The 24,269-nt window shown below is 39.9% G+C and overlaps 1 protein-coding gene across 4 annotated transcripts in view; it reads right to left on the bottom strand.

Moving 5' to 3' along the window:
- The window catches only part of TBC1D14 (TBC1 domain family member 14), a 79,048-nt gene that overhangs the window by 19,855 nt on the left and 34,924 nt on the right, over nucleotides 1-24,269 (bottom strand). For 3 of the 4 annotated variants that reach the window (XR_007504882.1, XM_049793621.1, XM_049793613.1), the window contains exons 4-12: nucleotides 16,103-16,221; nucleotides 13,316-13,398; nucleotides 10,492-10,609; nucleotides 8,783-8,889; nucleotides 7,783-7,863; nucleotides 6,284-6,378; nucleotides 5,215-5,286; nucleotides 3,731-3,859; nucleotides 601-710 (exon numbers count right to left, since the gene is read on the bottom strand). Coding sequence is in view for 3 of the 4 variants with exons in the window: in XM_049793621.1 (XP_049649578.1) it covers nucleotides 601-710; nucleotides 3,731-3,859; nucleotides 5,215-5,286; nucleotides 6,284-6,378; nucleotides 7,783-7,863; nucleotides 8,783-8,889; nucleotides 10,492-10,609; nucleotides 13,316-13,398; nucleotides 16,103-16,221 (914 nt within the window). In the remaining variant the exon portion in view is untranslated. Of the gene's footprint in view, nucleotides 1-600; nucleotides 711-3,730; nucleotides 3,860-5,214; nucleotides 5,287-6,283; nucleotides 6,379-7,782; nucleotides 7,864-8,782; nucleotides 8,890-10,491; nucleotides 10,610-13,315; nucleotides 13,399-16,102; nucleotides 16,222-20,695; nucleotides 20,801-24,269 lie in introns of those variants that run through there. The other variant, XM_049793635.1, reaches the window with a different exon arrangement.

The following is a 24,269-nucleotide window of genomic DNA, read 5'->3' as shown; positions in this document are numbered from 1 at the left end:
TTTTTTCTTCTCTAACGAAAAAGGTTCTAACTACACTAGAACTAAAAGGGATCCTCTAAACAGAATCTAGGACCACTTAACATATGAGTGAGATACTGCCCAGGAGCCATAGTTCATCCTGCCAAAAGCCTAGCTGTTTGCTTTTCTGCAGCTTCTAGGTTTCTGTTGTATGGACAGAAACAGTTTTAACTACCCTTTTCCTGTTCTGTGCAAGAGGACAAACTACAACTTTCAAATGCAAGACTAGCAATACCGTCTCGATATACACCACTGGTACACACCTGCACATAAAGTAGAAAAACTAACAGATTTCCTCAGATGAATCCAAATACACACTAAATATGGATAAACACTGCTATACAGCTGGATTTCAAAATAAGCTTCAAACTCAGCAGAAGTATAATAATAAAGGTTAGGCAAACATTAAACATCACAGAAGTATGTGGGAAAGATTTGGATTGACAAAATCAAGTACTTTATCTTAAAAGCCTTTATCTTAAAAGAATACTAAATCAGGTAAGAGCACTCCAGCTTCTGTCATGAATACTGACATGGAGCTGTATGCTAGTATGCACATTAATTATACTTTCAATGCCTTACCAATCAATAAGATAGATGTCTGGAGTTAAATTATTTTTTTTGAAGTGAGCAAATAGCTTTGGCAGATTCTCTTCAAAGAATACCTCAAATGCGGCAAAGTAAGTCAACATCTGGGAAAATACAATGGGGAGAAAAAAGCAGTTAGCTGTATTAATGGGTTTAAATGTATTATCTGTTGTTGGATTAATGCTCTTCAAAACCAGGATCATATGAGTTACATGATACAATAAAGAGCTCAACATTTATATTAAGGACAGCATCTGCAAGCATGTAGAGTTTAAGATCCACCCTATATACTGTTCTCATACTAAACAATAAAATTATTGGTTTGGGTCTTGGCCAGCTGCCTTTGGAAAGAAAAATACCAGCAGGAGATAAGTTATTTACTGATTTCTCAAAAGAATTATGATAACAGAATGGTGCTTTAAGCTTGTGGCAGGAATTTAATATTACACTGAATAAAATCCAAGGCCCAATGGATTATAAAATGAAATAAGAAACTAAAATAATTTAATAGTTCATAGCAAGAGTGAAGCATCCAGTTGGCTCCAATCATAAATCACATGCTAATATCAAAGCTTCTTTCATACCATATGTTTTAAAATAGGGTAATAGCCTTTCTATTGCAAAGAGGGAGAGACAAAGTTCACACAGAAAAGCCAAAGATCAAGACAAAACACCTGTGGAAGGGAAACAGATTGTAACTCCCATCTGATACCCTTGACTGTACTGCTTTTAACACAAATACTTTCATATTATTTTAAAATTTGAATATTTAGGTCAAATTTCATAACAGGAGGCACAGAAAAAGAAAATCTTCCAATCCAAGTAAGAGTTAAAAACAAAAGGCTTTTTAGCTCCCCTTCTCCCCATCCTCTTGATATTACAAGGAGAAAAGTTAAGCAGAGTCCTTGAATGACTCAGTAATTTTAATTACAATATCCCAATAAAAACTATAAGAGTGGCTGTGATTTCCTCTAAGTATGAGTTGTATCAGCATGCTTCTCCCCAAAACACCATGACAGTAAAGGGAAAAGAGGAGCTTTTTGTATGAAATCCTTTTAAAGGATGACAGATTTGTTTCCCAGTTTTTTTAATGTCCTTACAGAAGTTTCTCCCATTTCATCTGGATAAAGTGACAAGATGGTGGACTACCTTCATTAGCAGCAGCAAATAAAAAATTGACCCTGGTAGTCAGTAAGAGCATAAGGCTTAAAAGCCAATCAGAGATGGTTATATGCTACAGAAATAGCCACACAAAGTTATGTAAAATCTCTGAACTATCAGTTACTGGCAAACATGACATCAGAAGTCTAGAAAGCCACTTTAGAGAACTGTACAACTAAAACAGCTTCCCAACACAGTTTTTTAAATGCATGAAATCCAAGCAACACGAGATCTGCGAGTATAAAGAATGAAGCAGGTAATGCAACAGACAGTCCTACTTCCACAATGATTTGTTTACATGTTAGCACCACAGTAAGAGTTCTACTAAAGTGTTTCAAAAGTACATTAGAGAAGGGATCTTACAAATAACTGCTACAATCACATCTACTGATAGTAATGCAGGCAGCTCTATTAGAAATGCAATAGCAGTTCAGGTATTTATCTTCATCAAATCAACATTCAACAAGACATTTACTTTGTAGTAATTAAAAAAAATATCTAGTTTAATGAAACTGTAACCAACCAAAAAAATCAAGATTAAATTACTATCACTTCCACAACTAATTTATGCCATTTTTTTTTTAATTTTTTATATGTTAAGACAAATCAGCATTTGGTTAATATTGGCTATTACTGACACAAAAAGATGACAGTAGACTGCAGATCAGTGTATTAACCACAGGAAGCCCAAATTCTCACTTTATGCCTCACTACTTTGTTTGAAATATTAGGTACAAAGTTTTCCTTGTGCTGTGAATCATGGCTTTGTAATTTCACAATAAGTCAATATTCTTTCATGTATCACCATCTCCACTCTTCTGCAAGCATTCCTTTATCATCTAGCATCTATTTAGCAGGGCTAACAGAACTGAATGGCACTATCCAAGAGCATACCAAACACCACTATTTCAGCTAAAAAAAATAATCTTATTATAGCAAATTTAATTCCAAAATCATCTTCACAAGAACCATATTTACACACTGAATGCATGAGCATGTCCTCTCTTTTGAAGTACAGTAATAGAGATGACTGATACTGCTTCGAGCAATGCTGTCTGCACTGTGGTACACCTCCCTATGGGCATTTACAACTGATGAGATTCAGGGACTGCAACAGGAAATTACATACTGCTTTTCCAGCAGGAAATACTGATAGGATACCTAGTGTCCTACTGTTTAAGCAACAAAAGTGATTGTTGTTGATGTCATCCATTCCCTTTCTTTATTTCTCCCATTGGAACTCTTGAGAAGCAGATTCTACTTTCATAGTGTGAGAAGGTGAGTGAGTGAGAGGGAAATACAGAATGCCATCCATTTTACAAAAAAAGAAAAAAAACTTTTAAAGTAAATTAAAAACACATTTCAGGAGATGTGTCTTATTTTACTATGGTACACAAGTAGTCCAGTGTACATGCTAACATCGAATTTTAGAGACTAGAGAGAGAATTGGGCAACCAGCTCCCACTGAAAACTGGAGGGGTCTGCTTGTGTGATTCCCCCAGGCTCCTTTTCAAACCCAGCTGCTACAGTAAGAGATGGGAAACCTGGTTCTCCCTGTAACAGTCCATTTTTAGCAACGTATCAGTTTGGGATAAAAAGCACCTTCAAGACATTTCTTCCAACATTAAGGTGTTTTCAGCTTTCAACTGGAGCACTCAATTTGAAAAACACCTACGATAACATTCTCTTAACTATTCTCTGAGCATTATAAAACAGCAGCTGAACAATTTCATTCACCTGCCGGTTCAAAAAGTTAGTGGGGTGGGTTTTGGCTTGGTTTGGTTTTTTTGAGGGGGTGTGCGCATGCACATATGTGTGTGTTGGTGTTTTCTTGTTTATCAAGCATGCTGCTTTAAAATAAATTCTGACTGACTTTCCAAGCTACTAAGCCCATCAATATTTTTCTTAAACTTTCCCCACACATATCTACAACACGTAGAATATAGTTTTCTTGCATACTTACAAGGCCATGGTCCACACGGAAAAATGCCATCTGACAGGGTTTATTTAAAAGGTTAGAAAAAGCAATGAAGGCATCTGCAGTATCCAAGTTCAAGATCAATACTGCTGCTATGAATGACATGCCCTGTACCTAAAGAAAGAAGAAATGTCACCGTTCAGCAATAACTGTATTTTTCCAAGAATACTGCCTCATTTTGTCTTCGTAATCACTAGTGTTTAATGCACTTGCTGAGCTGCTGAATTTTGTGAAACATTCAGAAAGGCAGGATTTTTTAACCCACGTGACCCTTTGGTATTGAATGTTCAGAGCATAGAAGCTAATAATCCCCATGTTGCCTCCTTTCAAAGACTCTAAGTAAAACTCCTAAGACAGGCTAGGATGACAGCACTTTCAAATATGCAGAAGATTTTTTTGAAGAATGAGCTATTTGTAAGTAATTCCTCTTCTCCTAGGGATGGGTCACAGATACCATTATTTGTGGAAAGCTGGACTACAACCCTAGAGACAAAGCCTGCTCTTTCCTTTTTCAGTCAATTCCTGGCAGCTACAGACAACTGCAAACTGCAACGACTCATTTGACAAGCAGTAGCATTTTAAGATTAAGCTCATTTCATTTACCACAAGCTCATGATGATGTTGCATATTTCTACAAAGTATGCTATAGAATCAATGTTGAATCTAGGCAAAGCTCACTCACTCAGAGGGTGTAGCACCGCCATTGCAGAGTCACACGAACCAAGGTGTGACAGTCCTTCCTGCAAACCTGAGGAACAAGCTCCTTTCCAACACAACAACAGGTTTCATGCCAAATAAAGCACACCACCTGATCTGCCCTTCTTCTAGTTTCCCAGCAGTCACACTCAGCAGTTTTTGCCAAGCATTGCATACTACTCAGAGAATAGGAACATTATCTTTCTACATTTGCCTTCTCTAAAACAACTGCTCCCAAATAAAGAATAAGCTCCTGTATATATCCCTGCTCTGGGAAAAAAGACTAAATTAAGTATCTGAAATCCAGTCAGTCCTCTCATAATCACTACTTCAAACACTTTGAGAGAGCTCATGTAGCCTCAATGGGCATTGCTTCAAAAACTGTTCCAGAAGCTCACAGTGCTAAGGCACAGAAATGCCTATCAAGAGGAGCAAGAGACTCAACAGGAGAGTCTCAGTAAGACTGCCGTTAAGAACAGTATGTACTTCAAAGGACCAATTTAACCACATCTTCTATTTTGACTCCCATTTTCAAGCACCACAAATATGTACTTTTGAGTATTCCAATTACTTAACCTGTTAAAAAGCTCAAATGTAGCAACAGAACCATTATATACACTTCTCAAGCATGTACTGGAATAGACGAAAGCACACAGAAACCCCACAAGTATCCGCAAAATCATTTAATACTGGTCTACAAAGGACTGATTAACACAATCCTCCCTCCTTCTACTTCTCCCTCCCCACCCCTGAAAAAAAATTTCTTCACTTACATAGCCCACATCAGGTCTGTAACAAGTATAGGCTCCTAAAATACTGTGCAACGTGTCATGGTAAGGACCACCCTATAATTAAACAAAAACAAGACAATACATCTGAGTATATAACAAACATGTTGAAAACCCTTCAGTACTACAGACAGTATCTATTACTTCTGATGGACACATTATTTCCCTATGCAGCTTTGAACAGCCCCAAGTCTTTCAATGTAATTTTGCCTTTAAAAGCATGAAACAGCCTTCCATACCCTATTTATTACAAATGCATACAGTTCATCCAATACATCAATTACAAATTAAATCCTCATACAACAGGAATGTAAGCCTAAGACATTCCTTATAGCTTAGCAGCACTTTGACAGTAGTGCCAAGAAAGCAGGAAATAGTTAAAACAACAACAATATGCCATAACACACAGAGAATATCAAGAATGACACGTATAGCTAAAAAGAATTTCACACTGTTGGCTATTAACAGCTGCCATATGTTACATGAAGTACTGTAATTGGCTGACAAGTTCCAAAGGGAAAAGTTTTTCACCCAAAAATGTTGATTTATCACAATCTAAATTTTTTACATGGCTACTGCAACTTGTGTATAGAAGGATAAAATAACCAGTTAAACTGAGTTGTTAAAGCACACCAAAAACATACAAGTTAAATTGATTGTGCATGGAACCAAAAAAGGCCACCAGATCTTGCTTGCTTGCTTGAGTTGTGCTCTCTCTCACTTACCATGTATTTGCAACCCAGCAGGGTTGATTCACTGACTTGGAAACACTCACCTGCATCACTTCATCAGACAGAAACCAGCATGAACTAGGCTAGATGAATGATGATTATGAGCCAACAGATTGGGTTTTTGCCTCTTCCAAATGTGTAGTACCTTGAGGTTACTCTTTTCTAGATTATTTCTAGTTTTCCAAAATCTTTAGGAACTTTTTTCTCTCAAGATGTCTACTCCTTCAGACTTGAACTCAATGGGCTGTTTCAACCGAGGAACAGGCAAGATTATGTAAACTTAATTTCTATGAGAAGTCAAGACAAAAGTTAACGTTGCTTACTTGCTGGAATATACAGAGATTAGGAAACGTTCTTGAGATATCCAATTTTATTAACTCCAAGCTTGCTTCTCTGTCAGCTGCAGAAAATCCAGCATCTACAAAAGCCAGAGTTACTGCTTTTATTACACGGATCAGTGTATGCTCTTCCCCCCCCAGCCCCCAGTGACTTTTGCACAGTTCATTTATTTCGACGCAAACACTAGGGAATAAGGACATAGACAGGACAATTCCCTGAATTCAGCGCACAGGCTAAGAAGCAAGTATGTCCTGACTCAAAGCAACCCTACAGTGCACATTGACCCTCAATATGTTTTGAAGTGATGGGCGGAAAGATGCAGGGCAAGGCAGGCCAGGCACTTTACTGGTATCTGCTGACAAATCATTAGACAGACACAAGCCTGTTAACCTGTGACCCCTCGGCCTCAACAAGGCTTCCCAGTGGCTCCTGAAGTAGCTGCCTCTGTGGAAAGGTTGTGGTGGGAGAGAGAAGTCCTGAAACAGCAGCATTTGATGGATGCCACCTATCTCTACTACTGTCAGGCCTCCTTCCAGAATCATGTTTGTTTACTCTTTGTATTTGTTGTTAAAGATCACAGACGCTGCAATACATTCTCCATAACTGAAACAGATCTCACACAAAGTAAATTTCTAAAGTAATAGTTTTCCTTCTGTTATCAAAAAGTTTTACTTTTGTCTGTTCTGGTAAGTACAGTTGGGAATTACCTATGGCTACTTATTGAACAATCAAAAAACAAGAGTTGTCACTAGCCACTGCTTACACCAGTCACATGAGCATCTATGCTCCAGAAAACAAAGTGCAAGAGGAAGCTGGAAACGTACTAGATGTCATCTTATTTAAGATGCAGACAATCTTAAGAGAACAAAGTAGGGGATTTCCAATAAAAAATATTTTTCTGTTGATAAATGCCAGTATGTTCGTTCTCCTTTTTCTGGTCAGCATAGTTACTTTCCAAAGGCAATTTCAAGCATCTGCACGTAGTTTTATACTCTCTCAAAAACAGACAACTCCTCCAATCAATTAGTAAATCTCTAACCACTTTGTCTGCAAAAATAAATTGCTGCTCTCTGAAACATACCCAAGAGATGGGCTCAAAGCTGCAATAAGGTACTAAAATGCAATCTTCTGCTGTAATTTGAGCTTCAATTCCAAAACTACAGATGCAGCAAAGTATTTTAGTGTTGCAATTCAAATTATAATCCCCAAACTTTCCTAGTTTTCCTACAAATTGGCATCAAATAAGAACTGTACCTAGAGATAGTTTATAAACAAAAATGAACAAATGTGTTTTACAAGAGAACAGAGATTCATTGAGAAGAAAGAATACAGCTATTTCTTGCTTCCACAGAAAGTTTTCTTTTTACCAGACACATCTTTATAGATTAATTTTTTGTTTAAAGGTTGTGATTTCATTTTAAGGAACAATTTTACAAAATCTCTTATTCTATAACACAGCATAAATCATTCATGAAAAGCATACCTTCACACTCTACTTCAGCCCCTCCCGTGCTAAGTGATCGCCATTTCTCTTTGGCACGAGCCAAGCAAATATCATACAGCTCTGGAAAATGAAAAACGGAGAAAATGAAGTCCACTATTTGTATATGCTCATGTCCACTGTAAGGTACTAAATACCTACCATACGAGCAATGATGCCCCAGTCATTACAAGTAACAGTATCTCTAACATAGTAGTTGAACTTCTAAGTAGGTTATGGTTCTGAAAGACTTGTTCCACTGACCTGTAACTTGAGATTAAGTGAAAAGGAAAGGCAATCTAGGCACAAGTTGCATTTTATGTTCAACCATTTACTTTTCTTACAGACCACTGATGTTCAAAATTATAGTCTGATTGGATAATTGGGATAAGTCTAGAAAATTCCATGTAAGAACTACACCCAAGGTAACTAAGCCAAGCACAGAAAAGCAGCACAATACAGCAGGAGTACAGGCAGCCTACCACATTTCCATGTTGGAATTAATTACATATGTTAGTCTTTCAGAGCTGTTTTTCTGTACTCCGAAGTAGCACATTATGTCTATTTTCACACACACATATAAACAAAAGTACAAATTTTCCCAAGGGTCTTTTAGTCTCTCACAAACCTAACATCTTTCTCCAAATCAAAGGAAGCACACTATATGCGTACTCATAGGCATTATGAAATTAACAACAACCCTAAGTTTCAAAAAGAAAAAACAAATCTTGAGTCATTAATTCTAACCATTTCCATCTAACATCAAAGCAAGACACAGCAACAGCAGTAATCAGAAACAACTCACAGCAGCAATCCCAGAGCAGCTACAAGATTAAAAGAGACTCTATTTTTGAACAAAACACGTCAAAGCACCACAAAAGAGTCTAACTAGATAACATCTCCTCACACCCACACATCAGGTTCTGATACACCCTAATAAATACACGGCTATCCCCTTACTATTTCTCTTTGTAAGACAATGTAGACAAAACAACAGTCTCACCATGGGTGATGTTTAACTCGTTGCCAATTGCCAAGCTCCAGACTTTGCCTCTCACACTTGGTGGAATGCCCTGCCACCATAGCTCTCGAACTTTACGGGAACAACACCTGTTTAAAGTAAAACAGATTATTCTAAGAAATATTTCATTGCCAGCTGAATTGCAAATGTGTCCTCCTACCACTGCTGAAGGGATCCCTGAAGGGATCCAAACCAAAATGAATGTGAACAGACCAGGAAGTCAAACACAATTTGCACAGGCCCATTCTTTAGTACTATTTTGCTTTGAACTGTAAAGGAAAGCTTACTTCCTTCCAAGTTAATGGCTTATTTTGACAGAAGCATGGCAATCACAATATCTGTAATCTACAACCACACTTCACTAGCAAGATTCGTAGGGGACCAAAATAAACAAGTGAAAAGGAAATCTCTATCTATGCCACTGCCTATGCTAAAGGCTGGATATCTCCATGTAAGATATACAGAAACAAGTCATGGAAATCTACCCTCTCCCCTCTGTCATCATCCTGCTGTGCAAATGAGACATGCAGTTTCCCACCCAGCTTTGCAGCTTTAACCACCCAGAAAAATGCATGAAGATGTAACAAGTAATAACTTCTAGGTGGGAGCAGGAAAGACGTTTTAACAGAACACAGGCTTTGAAATGGCTGGAGCTAATGTTCATCAATCTGAGAGCCCAGAAGGAGGAACAGAATAGCACCTAAGCACCAAGGAAAGTTTGTGGTAGTGACAAAACCCGCAACAATACGTTTATCTAAAAGCAGATTCTGAACTTAAATGTAAAATAGCGAATACATTGGGGAACTTCTGGATTTATAAACCAGTACAGGAGAAGGTGTCCTTATTTTTACAGCAGCCATAACAGACGCATCTTCAAATACTAAAGACAGACATATAAATCCACAATTTGCTTATACTTATTACTTCAGTTCTCCAGAAATGCATTTTCCAACAAATCCTGTCCATGGTTTTAACATATATTCTCAGGACAACCAAGTTCCATGATTAAGCAAATTGCAATTGTGAGTGCTGTGGAGGGTGGTTTATGTTGCTGTTGTGCTATATTCGCGGGTTGGGGCGGGGGGTGTGTGTGTGTGTGTGGTTTTTTTAAGATGACTAGCAAAGTCCATGACAAACCTGACAGCGAAGGTAGCTTACCAATTGCCTGTGCTGTGTCTTTGTAGGAAATCTTTTAGCACTTAATTATTTTTTTTAAATAACTTTTTCCCTACTTCTCTCTTCCATCACTTGATTATCCCAGCAGGTATACCACTCTGTAATTAAAGAGTCTTCATAACACCATACACATACTTCAATCTACATCTGATATTATAACATCAACAGCTCAAGTAGCCAAGGAAAGCTCATGTCTGATAAATGCATGGTGGTCAAGCATTATGCTTTCCACTTTCACATTCTCTACCACAGACCACTTCTCAGTGTTTCACAGTTTCTGACTATCCTGAACCTCCATTGAAGACAAATAATAAGAATTAGAACTGCATCACTTCCAGCCACCCTGTAAAAATAATGAAATATATGTTGCTTATTTTCTTCATAGCTGTCCAAAAGTGACTTTCAAACAAAAGCTTCCAAGACCATTTAAAATTATACTTGCTAACTTTGTAACTTCTTTTCAGAATACAGACTCAGCAATTTTAATTAAAACTCAGTATAACATACTGTCTTACATAGTTTCCCAGTTGGGCAAGATTTCATTGTTCCAAGTTAAAACAGCATTGCCGATGCTGTCTTCCAGTTTACAGCGTTCTTCCAGTTGTTTCTTTCTCTTCTGGGCTTCCTTAAGCTCTGCAGAAAAGCAATTTCCTTTTTAAGTTAATAAAACCAGAAACCAAATATTCAGAGTTAGCTAGTCATGGCTATTCAGCCATGTAAAAGCACACTATATTCACCTAAATGTACAGTGGACTGTTCAAATTCTAAAAATTTCCCAGACACACAGCAAGCTAAGCACTGGTGCCAATGTGAATAAAGAACAAAGTGGAACTATCCATAAGGCTCATTTTTCGATGGATGGAACAAAGGGATTTGGATAACATAGGGCTCCTTTGACCCTTCAAATCTAACCACGTTAGTAACTTTGAATTAGCATCTCTGACAGCCAACAGTCCCACCTAGTAGGCCAGGTCAGAGTATTTCCTAATAAAGCCTCACCCCCTTTTTTATGGCAGACTCAAAAATACAGGCTAGAATAGCAAAAATTTTTTATTTTGTTTTCACTCTTATGTGTTGTCTTTGTAAATTATGATTTAGATATATTGTCAGGAGATCACAAGAGCCACATTTTTGATGCTTCTTAGCATACGGTTAATCTAAATGTCATACATCACAAGTATATATCTGCCGAAAACCTTCAGTTCATTAAAAAGAAAACGTTTTTCATGTTTACTTTAAACACATTTTACATTTTTGCATTATCACTCAGTATTTTTGCTTGCATCATTAACTACTATTTCTTCCGCCAGCAAATTTGTTAGATATGCAATTTAACAAATGCAGGCAGACGCTCTTTATAGCAGCACAGTGGAAATACAGGATGTGTGTGTGCGCGCACACACTGTTTACAATATGGGAAGGTACTGACCTGGCAAGCAAAACTAATCAAAGAACAGTGGTACCATGAAGAACATCTTTGGAATGAACACACACAACCTGAAGGGTCTGCTTTAAAGCCCAACAGAAGCTGTGCCTGAGCAGAACTATACCGACTGTCTTATAATATTTTCAGTTTTGATACAAACTCTTTGTAAGCCTGCCTAAATGCAGGCTTTGAATTTTTCTCTAAACAAGAAGAGGGTGTTTACACTCTGATTTCCTGACCTCTACACATCACTCTTCAAAGCTGTTCATCTGGAGTGGCTTTAGGGAAAATGGGTTTGTCAGGGTATTTATCTGGACAGAATGACATACTGTAGTCCAGTAAAGACAGCACAAGGACCTGGCCCGTAGCCCAACCTGAGCATCAACCCATTTCTCCCAAACCACATACTCTGTGTGCAAAGAAAGAACAGAGAAACTCCTTTGGACTACTACACATTAAGTAGATATACTAACATGGGAGTCACATGAAGTTAGAACTTCACTGGTAGGTGTATGATGTTCCAAACCACAAGAAGATATTTTTATTAACATGTCAACTGCAGAAAGCAAGCAAGTCCTCTGTTCATATCTCATTTCCACTGTTTCATATGGCTCAGGGGTCTGCCAGCTGGAAAAAAAATATTTCCAGTAGCTGTCACTGGACACAAAACTTCTATGAGTCCAAATTTCCTATTATTGTAATGCTTGTTTTTAATTAGAAAACCTAGATGGTCAAAAAACATCAGCAGAAGGAAACCACTACTGTCAGCTCTACCTGATATGCATGGTACAGCGTTACTGAGACACTTCTGTGAACAATGTCAGACAAGAAATTATGAGCAAAACCTTAAGAAAGCTGTAAATTTTAAGTGGGAGACAGATTATCAAATACACATAACTACACGCATTTTCCTATGTGGAAAATTATGTATTTATGTACTACAGCCTGAACAAGTTGTTCCCAACCTGAAACTATCAAATATCCTGTAGTTAGCTAAATAAACCTAGTCTTCACTAATTTCACTGATAATCTACTTCAATATATTAGTAAATTTTTAAACCAACAGATGCCACTCAGTTATTTAAGGGTTACAAATTAAAAAATTCTTTCCTGCTGGATTCTAGGATTGGTTTTTTTTCAGCTTGGGGTGGGGCTTTTTAATGAAACTACCTTCACTCCTCTCTCTTCTCTGGATTGATTCTTCTTTGAGGGGGGAGGTACAGATCCCTCACGTTACAGTGCAACAAGACTGACACGAGTGCATTTCAGGTTTAGAAATACCCCTTAACTTTACTTCTCTCCTCTGAAGTAAAGTGTCCTGGTTTCAGCTGGGATAGAGTTAATTGTCTTCCTAGTAGCTGGTACAGTGCTATGTTCTGAGTTCAGCATGCAAGGAATGTTGGTAACACTGATGTTTTCAGTTGCTGCTCAGTAGTATTTAGACTAAGTCAAAGATTTTTCAGCTTCTCATGCCCAGCCAGTGAGAAAGCTGGAGGGGCACTAGAAGTTGGCACAGGGCAGAGCCGGGGCAGGTGACCCAAACTGGCCAACAGGGTATTCCATACCATGTCACACGACATCTAGTGTATAAACTGGGGGGAGTGGGGGCAGGGGAATCACCGCTCGGGAACTACCTGGGTGTCGATCAGTGGGTGGTGAGCAATTGCACTGCGCATCATTTGTACATTCCAATCCTTTCATTATTACTGTTGTCATTTTATTAGTGTTATCATTCTCATTATTAGTTTCTTCTTTTCTGTTCTATTAAACCATTCTTATCTCAACCCACGAGTTTTACTTCTTTTTCCCGATTTTCTCCCCCAACCCACTGGGTGGGGGGGGAGTAAGTGGGGGGCTGCGTGGTGCTTAGTTGCTGCCTGGGGTTAAACCATGACAACAAGAAATGCCATCACCTCTTTTTTTTGCTTGAACCACCATTTCTTCGTATTGTTGTCTGTGTTTCTGAGCTTCTTCTGCTGGTTTTGCAGGGAGGTTCCTCAAATTTAAAAAAAAAAAAAAAAATTAAAAATCAGTATTTAAAGCTGGTATGCCTTCTAAAGAAAATTCTAGACACTTCTAAAAGAAAAGCATATACTGCTTCTTGTCAAAATATTTGATCAAAGAGTAGAGCAACAGATCCTTGGAAAGAATTTTTTTTTGCCAGAGTCAGCAGAAGAGAAGGAAAGAACACTGACCAGCTACGACTACTTTTATACACAAAATATGCTGAGTAATTTCCTTATGTTTGGTAATTTCAGCATTTTTATTATTAAATCAACTGAACCCACAGGCTGATCTTCATAAATAAAGGGAATATACTGGTATATACCAAGCTGGTAGTTTTGATTTAAACTGATCTCTACAAATAAGATGCAAGACCGTACCTTCTCTTACTGTGCAACTTGTTGAAGACTTACATCCACAACTTTCTTTACCCATGCAGTAATGACTCCCTACACCAGCTGACTTTTCCCCTCTGCTCTGTGAGGCCCCATTTCTAAAGGCTTAACTCCTTCCACTCACTTCTACAGCTACAAGTGGCACGGGAGTCATCCTCTATATATTCTCCAGTTATCAACACCAACACAGCCATTTTGATTTGTGATTAAAGCCTGGACTGGTAACATCTCTGCCATACAAATACACATGCTTATATGTCAGACCACATTAACTTTAAGCTAATTATATTTCTAATTAACATAACCACTAGGTATCTCATACAACTACAGGATCACCAAAACATCAGAACAGGACATGACGATAAGTATTTTGTTCTTCTGTATTGTAGAACACTGTATTGTACTCCTAGGACAGTTTATATCTTTGGTTAATAAAAAAGATATGCAAAAATTCACTTTCACATTCCTGTAAGGTGTCACACATAAGGCAGCTGCTAGTCATCAACACAGTCACCATTAATAGTGGTATGCTTTACTATTTACATCATCATATTACCTGTACAGTATGCATAGCCATGTGATACATGCCTATGAATATTTTTTAGAATCAGGATTTTTACAAGAACAAGAAAAGTGGATTTTCACATTAACGTCATTGTTAACCACAGAGGACAACCTACTCTTTTCCAATTTCATTTCTGTAAATTGACCATCATCTTTTTTAAATCCAAGTCTTTAGAAATGCTGTAAGCTGAGTAAAGTTTGGAAAAGAAAACCAGATGAAACAATGAAAGTTCTCCTAGCTTAAATTCCATCACTTAGATTATTTGTCCTGTCTCTTAACAACATCACCATACATGTGAGATGATGTTTAGTATCTATTAAGATTCAACTAACACTCTTTCCACTTAAAGCTAGAGGGATTATGGAATACTTACTGATTTTTGCTACAAGTTTTATCTAAACCTTACAAGTGAGTGCAAAATCAAGAGCAGCCATTTCGGAAAAAATCTCACTGCACTTTTCTTCTGGAAGTCTTAAATCTTTTTGTCATAGGAAATCAAAAAGAAATTACTTAAAGCCTAATAGCTAAAAAAAAAAAAAAAAAAAAAAAAGCATGCAAACTCTAAGTAAACAATTAAAAAAGATTCTCTAGAAAGATTCATCAGATGACCGCACTGTTGTCCAGAGCAGTTTTCCCTACTAGACAAAAGAAATGATGATTCAGTTGTTTAGAATCTTAAAAATACCTTTTCTGCTAGAAGTTCCTCAGTCTATCAACAGTAGGAAAGAAAGCAAAATCTAACTGTTATCCTGTAATGTATAACTAATTCAATCTATCTGAACACTGTACTTCTCAGTTTATCTCACATAAGGAATGATTTTCAACAGACAGGTTTTAAATACAACAAATAAGCTAGTATGTATTGTTTCCAGCTGTACACAATAAAACCTACTCTAACAAACAATCACTCTTACATTGTTCTAGATGTCCCAAGAAGTTATTACATAGTCTACCAGTCAAGCCAAAAAGTGTCTTAAATAACCCTACAACTAGACTACTTTGATATGAGCATTCTTCACACAGATTTGTTGATGAAAACACAGACCTATGTTATGCCAGCTCTTTACATCAATGCACAGCTATATTAAAAATGCAGACACCATGCCTGTAAAGCTGGGTACCATTCATAAATTGACTAAACATGACTGAATTTGTGTAATTCAAGTGCAAACCATGGTAAAGCAGTTGTCAGTAAATTGTTACTGACTTAGCCTGCATATGCAAGAATCTCTTTGCAGTAACAGAAGCATGAAACAACTTATCAAGTACTTGACAACCTTTAAAATGCAAGGCTGAACCCACTGCAGAACAATCATTATATTGTTTCATTATTTACGGAGGTGTGGTCTTTCTCTGTGTGAACAGGACACTGTATCCTTGCTTCTCTATTTCTTTAACATATACCAGCTTCACTTTTATGCTTATGTTCTGTCTGGAAAAATAAAAATCCCTTATTTGTATTTAGGAGGTAGAATTACTCAAAACTAGAGCTCTGCTCTTCTAATTACCTCCTTTCACACAAAGCCATTGTTTTTATTATAAACCAGTTACTTTTGTTTGAATAATTTTTCTCATAATCATCACACTTTCATATTCACTTGCCTGAGAAAAACCCAAACCCTACTTTAAATTTTAAATCATCTGTTTACATTAGAGTAATCAAATACACACAGTAAGAAAAACTTTGCTAGCCTAATTTTAAAGAGACCCTCACTGTGGTACTTCCAAAAACTTACGCTGGTCTGTCCTCTAAAATAAGTGCTGTAGTGGAGAGTGGTTCAAAATCAAGATTCTTCCTCACATTCTGTTTAGGAGAGAGTGGTCTGTGAGCTCTTCCAGTTTTTTCTTCATATTCCTAGAGGAGAAAAAGACAGGGCAAGTTACAAGAGTGGAGAACACCAAAGTGATGCACATAAGAACTTAAAAATGGTCTACAAAAGTCTTCAAGATAATGCTTTCGCATCTCTGCCCAAGTGCAGTCCCTTTAAAGCTTTTCAACTGGAGGAAGCTCAGAACTGAAAATTGTTAAAATTTATGTTCAGGAGTTAATTTTGATGGTTTTTTCCATTCCATTTGTAGAAGCATCTTAAATTCCTCTGACTGACAGCCTGCTTTTACAAAGTACTGCTAAGAATCAGCTTACAAGCAGCAGATACTAGCTGAGGTACAAAATAAGCCCTATTTAAAATATTTTTGATTTACATGGTTTTGAAACTGAAGCCAAAACCAGCCACAAGCTCCTTGTCTTAAAATCTCATGGTAAGATTTCTCCTACCCAAGCTATTTTCAGATGCAAGAGTTCAATGATGGCAAAAAAAAAAAAAAAAAAAAAAAAAGGTTAAAGTCACGGTTAGTCAGAAACCCCACACTTGTTACGGTGCCCTGAAGTACAACAAGCCTAAATCGTAACAGAGCGTAATGTATTAACTTGTGTTTGTAATATAGACACTGACACACCAGAGCAAGACTAGCAAAGAGGCACCAAGATGACTGGGGTCTGGAGCAAGTGACACGCAAAGAGAGGCTGAGAGAACTGGGTTTGTTCAGCCTTCACAGGAGAAAGCTTTGTTGGATCTTCAGTAGCTGTGGACAGTAGTAACAGGATGGTGAAGGCTGAATACAGGTCTCTGAGGTGCTTGTATAAAGAACACGAAGACAACAGGCACAAACTGCTACAAGGGGAATTCTGGTCTTAGGAAAAAAAACCCCAACCATCACTAGGAGGGTAGTGAAACACTGGGACAGTTTCCCAAGATGTGGTAGAACCTCTGACCTTGAAGGCATTCAAAGCTCAGGTGGATGAGCCCTGGGAACCTGGTCTAAGCAGACTCTGCTCTGAAAGGGGAGTTAGTCCCTCAGAGGTCCTTCCACCCTTAATTACTGTTTCACTGTGATCCACATTAGAGGACTTGGCATTACATGTACCATGCTATTTTTATTTTTCCTACAAACATTTTTTGGAAGACAATGTACCAAAACCACGACCCACTGGGATAAAACAACTTTTACACAACTTCCATCTACTCCAAAGCTTGAAGTACTATAGCAAACATGAAGTATTCAAAGTGTCAGTGATATACAAACAACAAACACGATTAAACAGTCTTACAGAAAACCCAAATCCATATTACATATACTTTTACATTCAACCTTATTATGAATTTTGCCACTTCCAAAAACCTGCTTTCACGTGTAGCTTGTTTATGCCATTTCTATTAAAATAAAAAAGTAAACTATACTGTGAAAACTAATCATTGCAAATGAGCACTATGAACAGTGTTCCAGCCATAGACCTTCTCCCGTTAGCACAAACAGCTCCCCAAATGGTACCAATTTCTTTCTCTCAACCTAACCTGTTGATTATGTCAAAACTTCCTTGGGCAATAGAGCCAGCCTTTCCAACACACTCAGAAAAGCCTGGATCATTCAGAAACTAAAACAGGATCCCTACCACTTGCAGAAAGGCCTTCTCCTCCAACCCCACCTTAAAAAAAAGGATAGATGAAAAACACACATGAATGCAAAGCAACATGGATGTGGTTTTCTACTCTTGTCTCGTACAATTCAATTCTAGTTCAACCTAGTTCTGTGGGACTCAAAGATGCAGGTCTGTGAAGGTCTCGGGAGATAGAAAACCCCTCTTTTTCCTTGCTAACTGGGCACTGTCTCAACAATCAATCCTATGATGCCAGCATTGCTGACAGGAAACATTGTCATGAATTTGGAATGTCTGGCTCATTAATACCAGTTAATACAGCTATGCATGACATCAGTTTGAAAGCAAGGAAAAGAATCAAGAAAAACGTATTTCAACCACTGAATAGTACTTAGCTTTGTTTAGTAAAGGGATAGTGCTCATACTGACAAAGCTACTCACTAAAAAAAAAACCTCCAGTGAGAAAATAAGCAAAGAAATCTAGTAAAAAAGGTATTGTGATCAACAGCTAAGACATTATTCTTGCATTAATAATTCCTTGCAAGCAGCTGATAGTGACCAGTGCACGAGTGCATCATCATAATGTGCTTCAGCTGCACCATCAACTGCAGACTATATCCACTGTGCTGACAGGAAAGAAGCAAATGGCTATACTTTCTCCCAGTTTCTATTAGAAGACTTTTTATTATTAGCTATTTTTCACAAATTAACACCATCAAATATTAACCTCTATTACTGCTTCCACAGACAAGGTGAACCTTGACCCTAAATCTAATGTTTTTACTCCTTTGAGACACTACTAGTGAAAGAAAAACCATTTCGCATCCACAAGCAACTGCTAATATGCAGACATCATCATATCGATCTCCCTAACGCATCACGGAACCTGACATTAAAACACATGTACCCAATGCTTATTACAATAGAAGTTACTGCTTAATTTTGGCTTACGATAATTATTTTCAGGGTCTTCTTTCACTGAAAGCCAACTGCAGAGCAAAATTGCTTTTGGAAGGCGAGAAAAACTGTACACACTGGGCTGCAATGGGGATTTTATTCTGTACAGTAGAATTAACTTGGAAATCTCATTCAGCTAAGCACAAAGTCTTCCACATCAGCACTAAGCATATCATTCTTCCAATAATTTCTTGGTTAAGGAATGCTTTATTTTGGAATATGTGTGGCTAGTTACAGTATTGGCACACTAGTACAGTTATTCAAACCTCTTAAAAGAGCAAAAGCCCACCCTGCATTTCAGCAAGCATTCACTGACATGTTCTACTCAGCACTACCCTACAGTAAAGAAGCCAGACCAGCACAAAAATGGGAGTGGCACATTTTATCAGATTACAAGTATGAGTCCTTTGTAGTAATTTCATCCTTTTCAGTGGCAGCCAAAAAAGAATAAAATTGTCTGTTGGTGACAGTCATTATCTACAAGACTGTTTTTTTAATCAGGGAAAATTAAAAAATAAAATAAAAAAAAAACCACGAGCCCCAACACCCCCAAAAAACCCCAACACAACAAAACCAAAAACCACCCAAAATTCACAGAAGACAAAAGCTCGTGAAAATGATCTTTCATTCCAGTAAGAAGAGAATGCAATTTCAAACACAGTACAATGTATGATACAGCAATGAAGCAGATTGAAGCCTCCACAAACTCATATTAAGAGCATCTGCTGACTGAGCAAGTAGAAGTATTTGCACATACAGGCATACTGCAATAGGCTGAACCACACAATAGCTCATTTTAAGCTTTTTATTTTTTAACCAGACTAAAATCTCTCACAGGTACAAATAATTCAGCACCTATTTAAATCCTGTACTGTAATTAGGGGTTACTAACCTGATGTAGCTGCAAGTTAATTTTAGGATCAATTTAGGATGAGCTGATCATTTACAATTTAGAATACATCCTTATCGCTGAGATCACTTAGGCTTTATTCCAGGTTTCATCTTAACCTATTCAACATTCAGCCACAATAGCTGAACTAGTGTTTGAAGATGTTCTCAGAGAGCGTGCTGTAGATTAAAGCACCGATTTAAAAAAAACCAAAACCCAACAAAAACAAAACCAAACCAAACAAACAAAAAATCCCACAGAAGCACACACCCCCGAAACCAAGTTTAATTCTGGGTGGAACCTGGCAGCTTCGCAGTTGAGACGCAAGAAGCTCGAGTTGCGATCCGCCGCAATTCTTTGAGCAGCTAACCTGCAAAGGGATCCTAAACCATCTCTGCAGAGGCACACAAGTAACCCTCCAGAACACAGGGCAAGTGCCAAAAAGATCAACCGCGCTAAGCGGGAGAGGGCTCTGTGACTTCTCACACGCACCGAGCCTCCCCGGGGACCAGCGAGCAGCACGGCACGGCCGAGCCTGCAGGAACACCGACTGCTCTATCAAGGTCATCTTGTTTTGGTGCTGTTTGTTCGAAGGTAACGACTCTCCGACGAGGTCGAATACGAAATATTCGTGCCAGCTGCCAGAGAGGCAGACGCCAGACCGCTCGGCTCTCGCTCCGCCGCTAGCCGCTTTGGCTCGGGACGGGACGGGAGGCGGCCGCCCGTCGGTTCCCAGGAGCAGCCTTCCCCGCTCGAACGTCCCGAGCCCCGGCCGGCCTGGGCCGCCGCCTTCCCCCCCCCGCCGGGGTCTCGCCGCCCCGCCTCGCCTCGCCTCACACAAAGGGGATCCCCTTCCCGCCAAGCTGGTTCCCTGCCGGACCCAGCAAGGCGACCTACAAGCGGACAAGGCCGGCTTTACCCCATTCGCGCTGAAGTCTGCGCCCACCCACCCCGTCTCTCCCCCCGACCCAAGCGCCCAGCAGCCAGCCAGCCGCCCGCCCTGCCCTGCCCTGCCCGCACCCACACCCGCCCCACGGCCTGGCTCACCATGAAAGCTGCGGTCCTTCACAGGCAGCGGCGCCGGAGCCCCATGCCCGCCCCCCGCACCGCGGGCCTGGCTCCCCGCCGCGGCGCCGCCCGGGCCCGCACGGCCTCGCGGGCCGCCCGCCCCGGCCCGGCCCTGCCCTGCCCGGGCCGCCCTCCGCGGGCGGCAGCGCCTCCGCTCTGCCCCGCCCCGCCCCGCCAGCCCCGCTAATCACCCGCGGAGCCGGCGCGCCCGATCGGTTCTCTCCGTCTCGCCCAGCGCTGCCTGAGCACGCACGGCGGCGGCCCCAAGGGGAGAGGCGGCCCCGAGCCCTCCTCGCTGCGCCGGGGGAACCGGCCCCGGCCCCGGCCCCGGGGAGGCAAGCGGTTGCCCTGCTCCACCTGCCACAAGCCTTCCAACCTCTTCCCGGCCCGTTTCAGCCCTAGGTCCGAGGTGGGTAACGGCAACCTCGCCCCAGCTCAAGTGCAAGAGCCGCCACGCTCGTCTTTACCGTGGCCTGCAACAGCGCGGAACTGCGTGCGCCCCGCTGGTTTCCCGGCCCCGCGTCGGGCCTTGCGAGGCTGTGCCCTGCTGAGACTGACCCCGTCACGGCGCCGAACAGCTCCGTCACCGCTGGAACTCACCAGCCCTTACGTCAGCCCCGAAGAAAGAGCAGCCGGTGCTGCGCTGACGTACCTCCTACAGCATAAGCGCCTTTTCAGTACAACTCGCGCCCCGTCCTCTTCAGACAGCTCTGAAAGATAGATACGTAAATCTCTCCCGCGGTTCCGACAACTTCCACGTCACGTCTTGTCAAGTATTTTGCCTCAATCCAGATGAGTTAAGTTTGCCATTTTCCCTTTGGCCCAAAGCTCCGTTACCTAACTCGGGGGAGATACCCAAGTCGCTGTGGCACCGCCTCTGGTAAACCCACGTTTTATCCTGTTATCTATTCATCTGCAACCGTCAGTTGTCCTTTTCTCAGCACTGTACTAAGGATTTCATACTCCTCGACCTCGTTGACTACGGTTTGCAGCTGCCAGGCTGTACCGCTCATGGCCTTTGTCGGGGCCTGATCCTGAATCACAAAATGAGAGTGGCAAGGACAGACTGAAAACAACCGAAGTCACTTAAGTATTCTGCTTTCAAGAGGTGGCTTTGCAAAAGCTGAGATAACTTGTTTTCTCAAAATGGCTAGGTGTTACATCAGCTGTTGTATTCAACCTGTGACTTCTCATCTAGCTCATGGATGCAGCAATATTATACCAAACGAGGAACAGCTCAGTCTTTTAAAGTACTTCAGCTTCATTCCTGCCACCGCCAATTAACCACAGGCATCTGCCATCCAAGCATCTAGTGTCAGAGCACTAATAACTACCACAACCGCAAGTCAACGTAGCTCATGAAAAGCACTACAGACTCCGATGCTAACGCTTTTTCTCATTAGCTATCTGAAGCAGTAAATTATCGCACATATCAAAAAACATATATGTAAAATTACAGCTGCTAACACAGAAGAAACTTAAGATCGTGAGGAAGAGCAACCTCTAGGCAGACAACGGTATTCCTGTGGTAAATCTCTGTGGTTTCACAGGCTGAAAATAGAAAGATAATTGCAGCTCTCCTGGACACAGGAAACAGCCATATGTTGATCCACAAAAAGAGGAGCTCTCAACCAACTATGCATTCTGCAACGCACTGATTGGGAGAGAGTGATGACTCGTAACATAGGAAGATAATTCTGTGGGGTGAAAAGCTAAGCATGCTCCGTAACTCAAACCATAGCTAGCCACACATTACACAGACAGTTGGTAGCAGTCATTATTTTTGGGCTGCCGCAACTATAAGAGTACCTGAGGTTACTCGAACAAGTTACAAGCTTTAGTTACACGAGATTTTTCCCACTTCATTCAGTATGCGAGATAGGAACTGGACCAGGATTGCACAAGCAAACAGAAAATTGTTTTTTGCTGGGTTTTGAGTCCGACTACTACCTAAATATTGCTTCAACGTTCCCTTCTGTTCCTTCATAGCTTTCTACTGCATGTCCATCTCTCCATCTGCAATCTCCTGCTTTTTATTTATAAAGTGGTTTACCAGATAAATTTATGCTGGTACGCAGCCAGGACTTCACTGCCCTCCCTTGCCCTTCTGGCCCCTCGCAGCAATTTTTTTGTGCCACCATGAAGTAGTTGTGTGACTGTACAATACACTAGACTGGGGAAATGATATTGCTAGAAACTAACCTTTTGTTTTGTTGGATTAGTTTGGTTACTCTGGCAGTGTCTGCTGTGGGGCAATGTAAATGTGGAAGGAAAAGGAGCAAGCAGCAGGACTCTTTCTTTCAGAAGCTTAACTGAAACCAGCAGATCATGAAACTTGTGACAATCTTCAGGTCGAGAAACTAGGATCTGATTCTTGACATGGCACCAGGCCATAAAAAAGTCATTTTAATGGAGGCTCTTACATACACAGTAATCAAAAGAGAATTTAAGGAGACTGTCACCTCAGGCAAAGATCAGATTACGATAATACCCTTCAAAACTTAACAGAAAGAGAATACAAACTGCTGAGCTCAGATATTAAACTTTCAAACAACTCCTTAAGGGATATATATGAGGGCTTTTTATGTAACTCTAAAACCAGTACAGAACTATTCTGAAATGCAATTAGTTTATCAGTTACTGATCTAACAACATGAGAAATCCAAGTTGCATGCTTCCCCTGCACACTTTGCCAAAGTGATCTGGCAAGTTCTACAATTAATTAATGGTTCAAGAACCGTCAGCCCTACTTGCTTTACCCATTTCTCTACATATTTAATCCTCTTACATTATAGAAAGGATACTAGAGCAGAACACAGCAATGTGATGACAGAATTTGATTGAAATAATGTTAAGTGCGTGAAGTTTTATCTTCCACCAGGACATCCTTCTCATCTGTTAGGACCACAGTATTCTCCCGTTCCATACTTAACAAAATAGGAATGTGTAAGCAACGTAAGGGTAAGAGGCTGTAGCCAGTTCACATGAGGAAAACCTCACACTACCTATTTTTAGGCATCATTTCAAGTGCTCTGAAATTTCCCCCTTTTCCTTTGAGTAGTGTCTACTTCTCTCTTCTGATTACAGGTGATATGGAACTTGGGCTTGCAACTGTGGTCCCATGCAATCACACTGAAGCTAAATGAATAAAATAAGGCACATATCTTCCAAAAGGTTAACAGTAAAGAGAGAACCAGAAGCCACATACCCTGCTTTGCAGTCCTGTGCTCCAGCCACTGCACTATTTTAACAGTTTTTACACATACATATTTTTATAGCATCATATTTTGAGCAACGGAGCCATCAAATTAAGGAACATTTAAAACCTAGGCCTAGATGAGGCCAAGTTAGGTCTTCCAAGAAAAAGCAACAGTTTGCTGTTTTGGAGTCTCACCTCTAACCATGCAACCTGCTATGTATCAGATGGTTCTCACCCTCAGGGTTCATGTTTCATTTGTGCTATATGTAAATAATTCAAGTGCTTTTTGGTTCACACAAAGTGACATGCTTTATTAAAAAAAAAAAAAAAAAAAAAAAGGAAGGAACCTAGAAT

The sequence above is a fragment of the Accipiter gentilis genome, chromosome 3, assembly GCF_929443795.1.
Source record: "Accipiter gentilis chromosome 3, bAccGen1.1, whole genome shotgun sequence".
Classification (NCBI taxonomy): domain Eukaryota; kingdom Metazoa; phylum Chordata; class Aves; order Accipitriformes; family Accipitridae; genus Astur; species Astur gentilis.
This window is presented reverse-complemented; position numbering and strand designations above follow the sequence as displayed.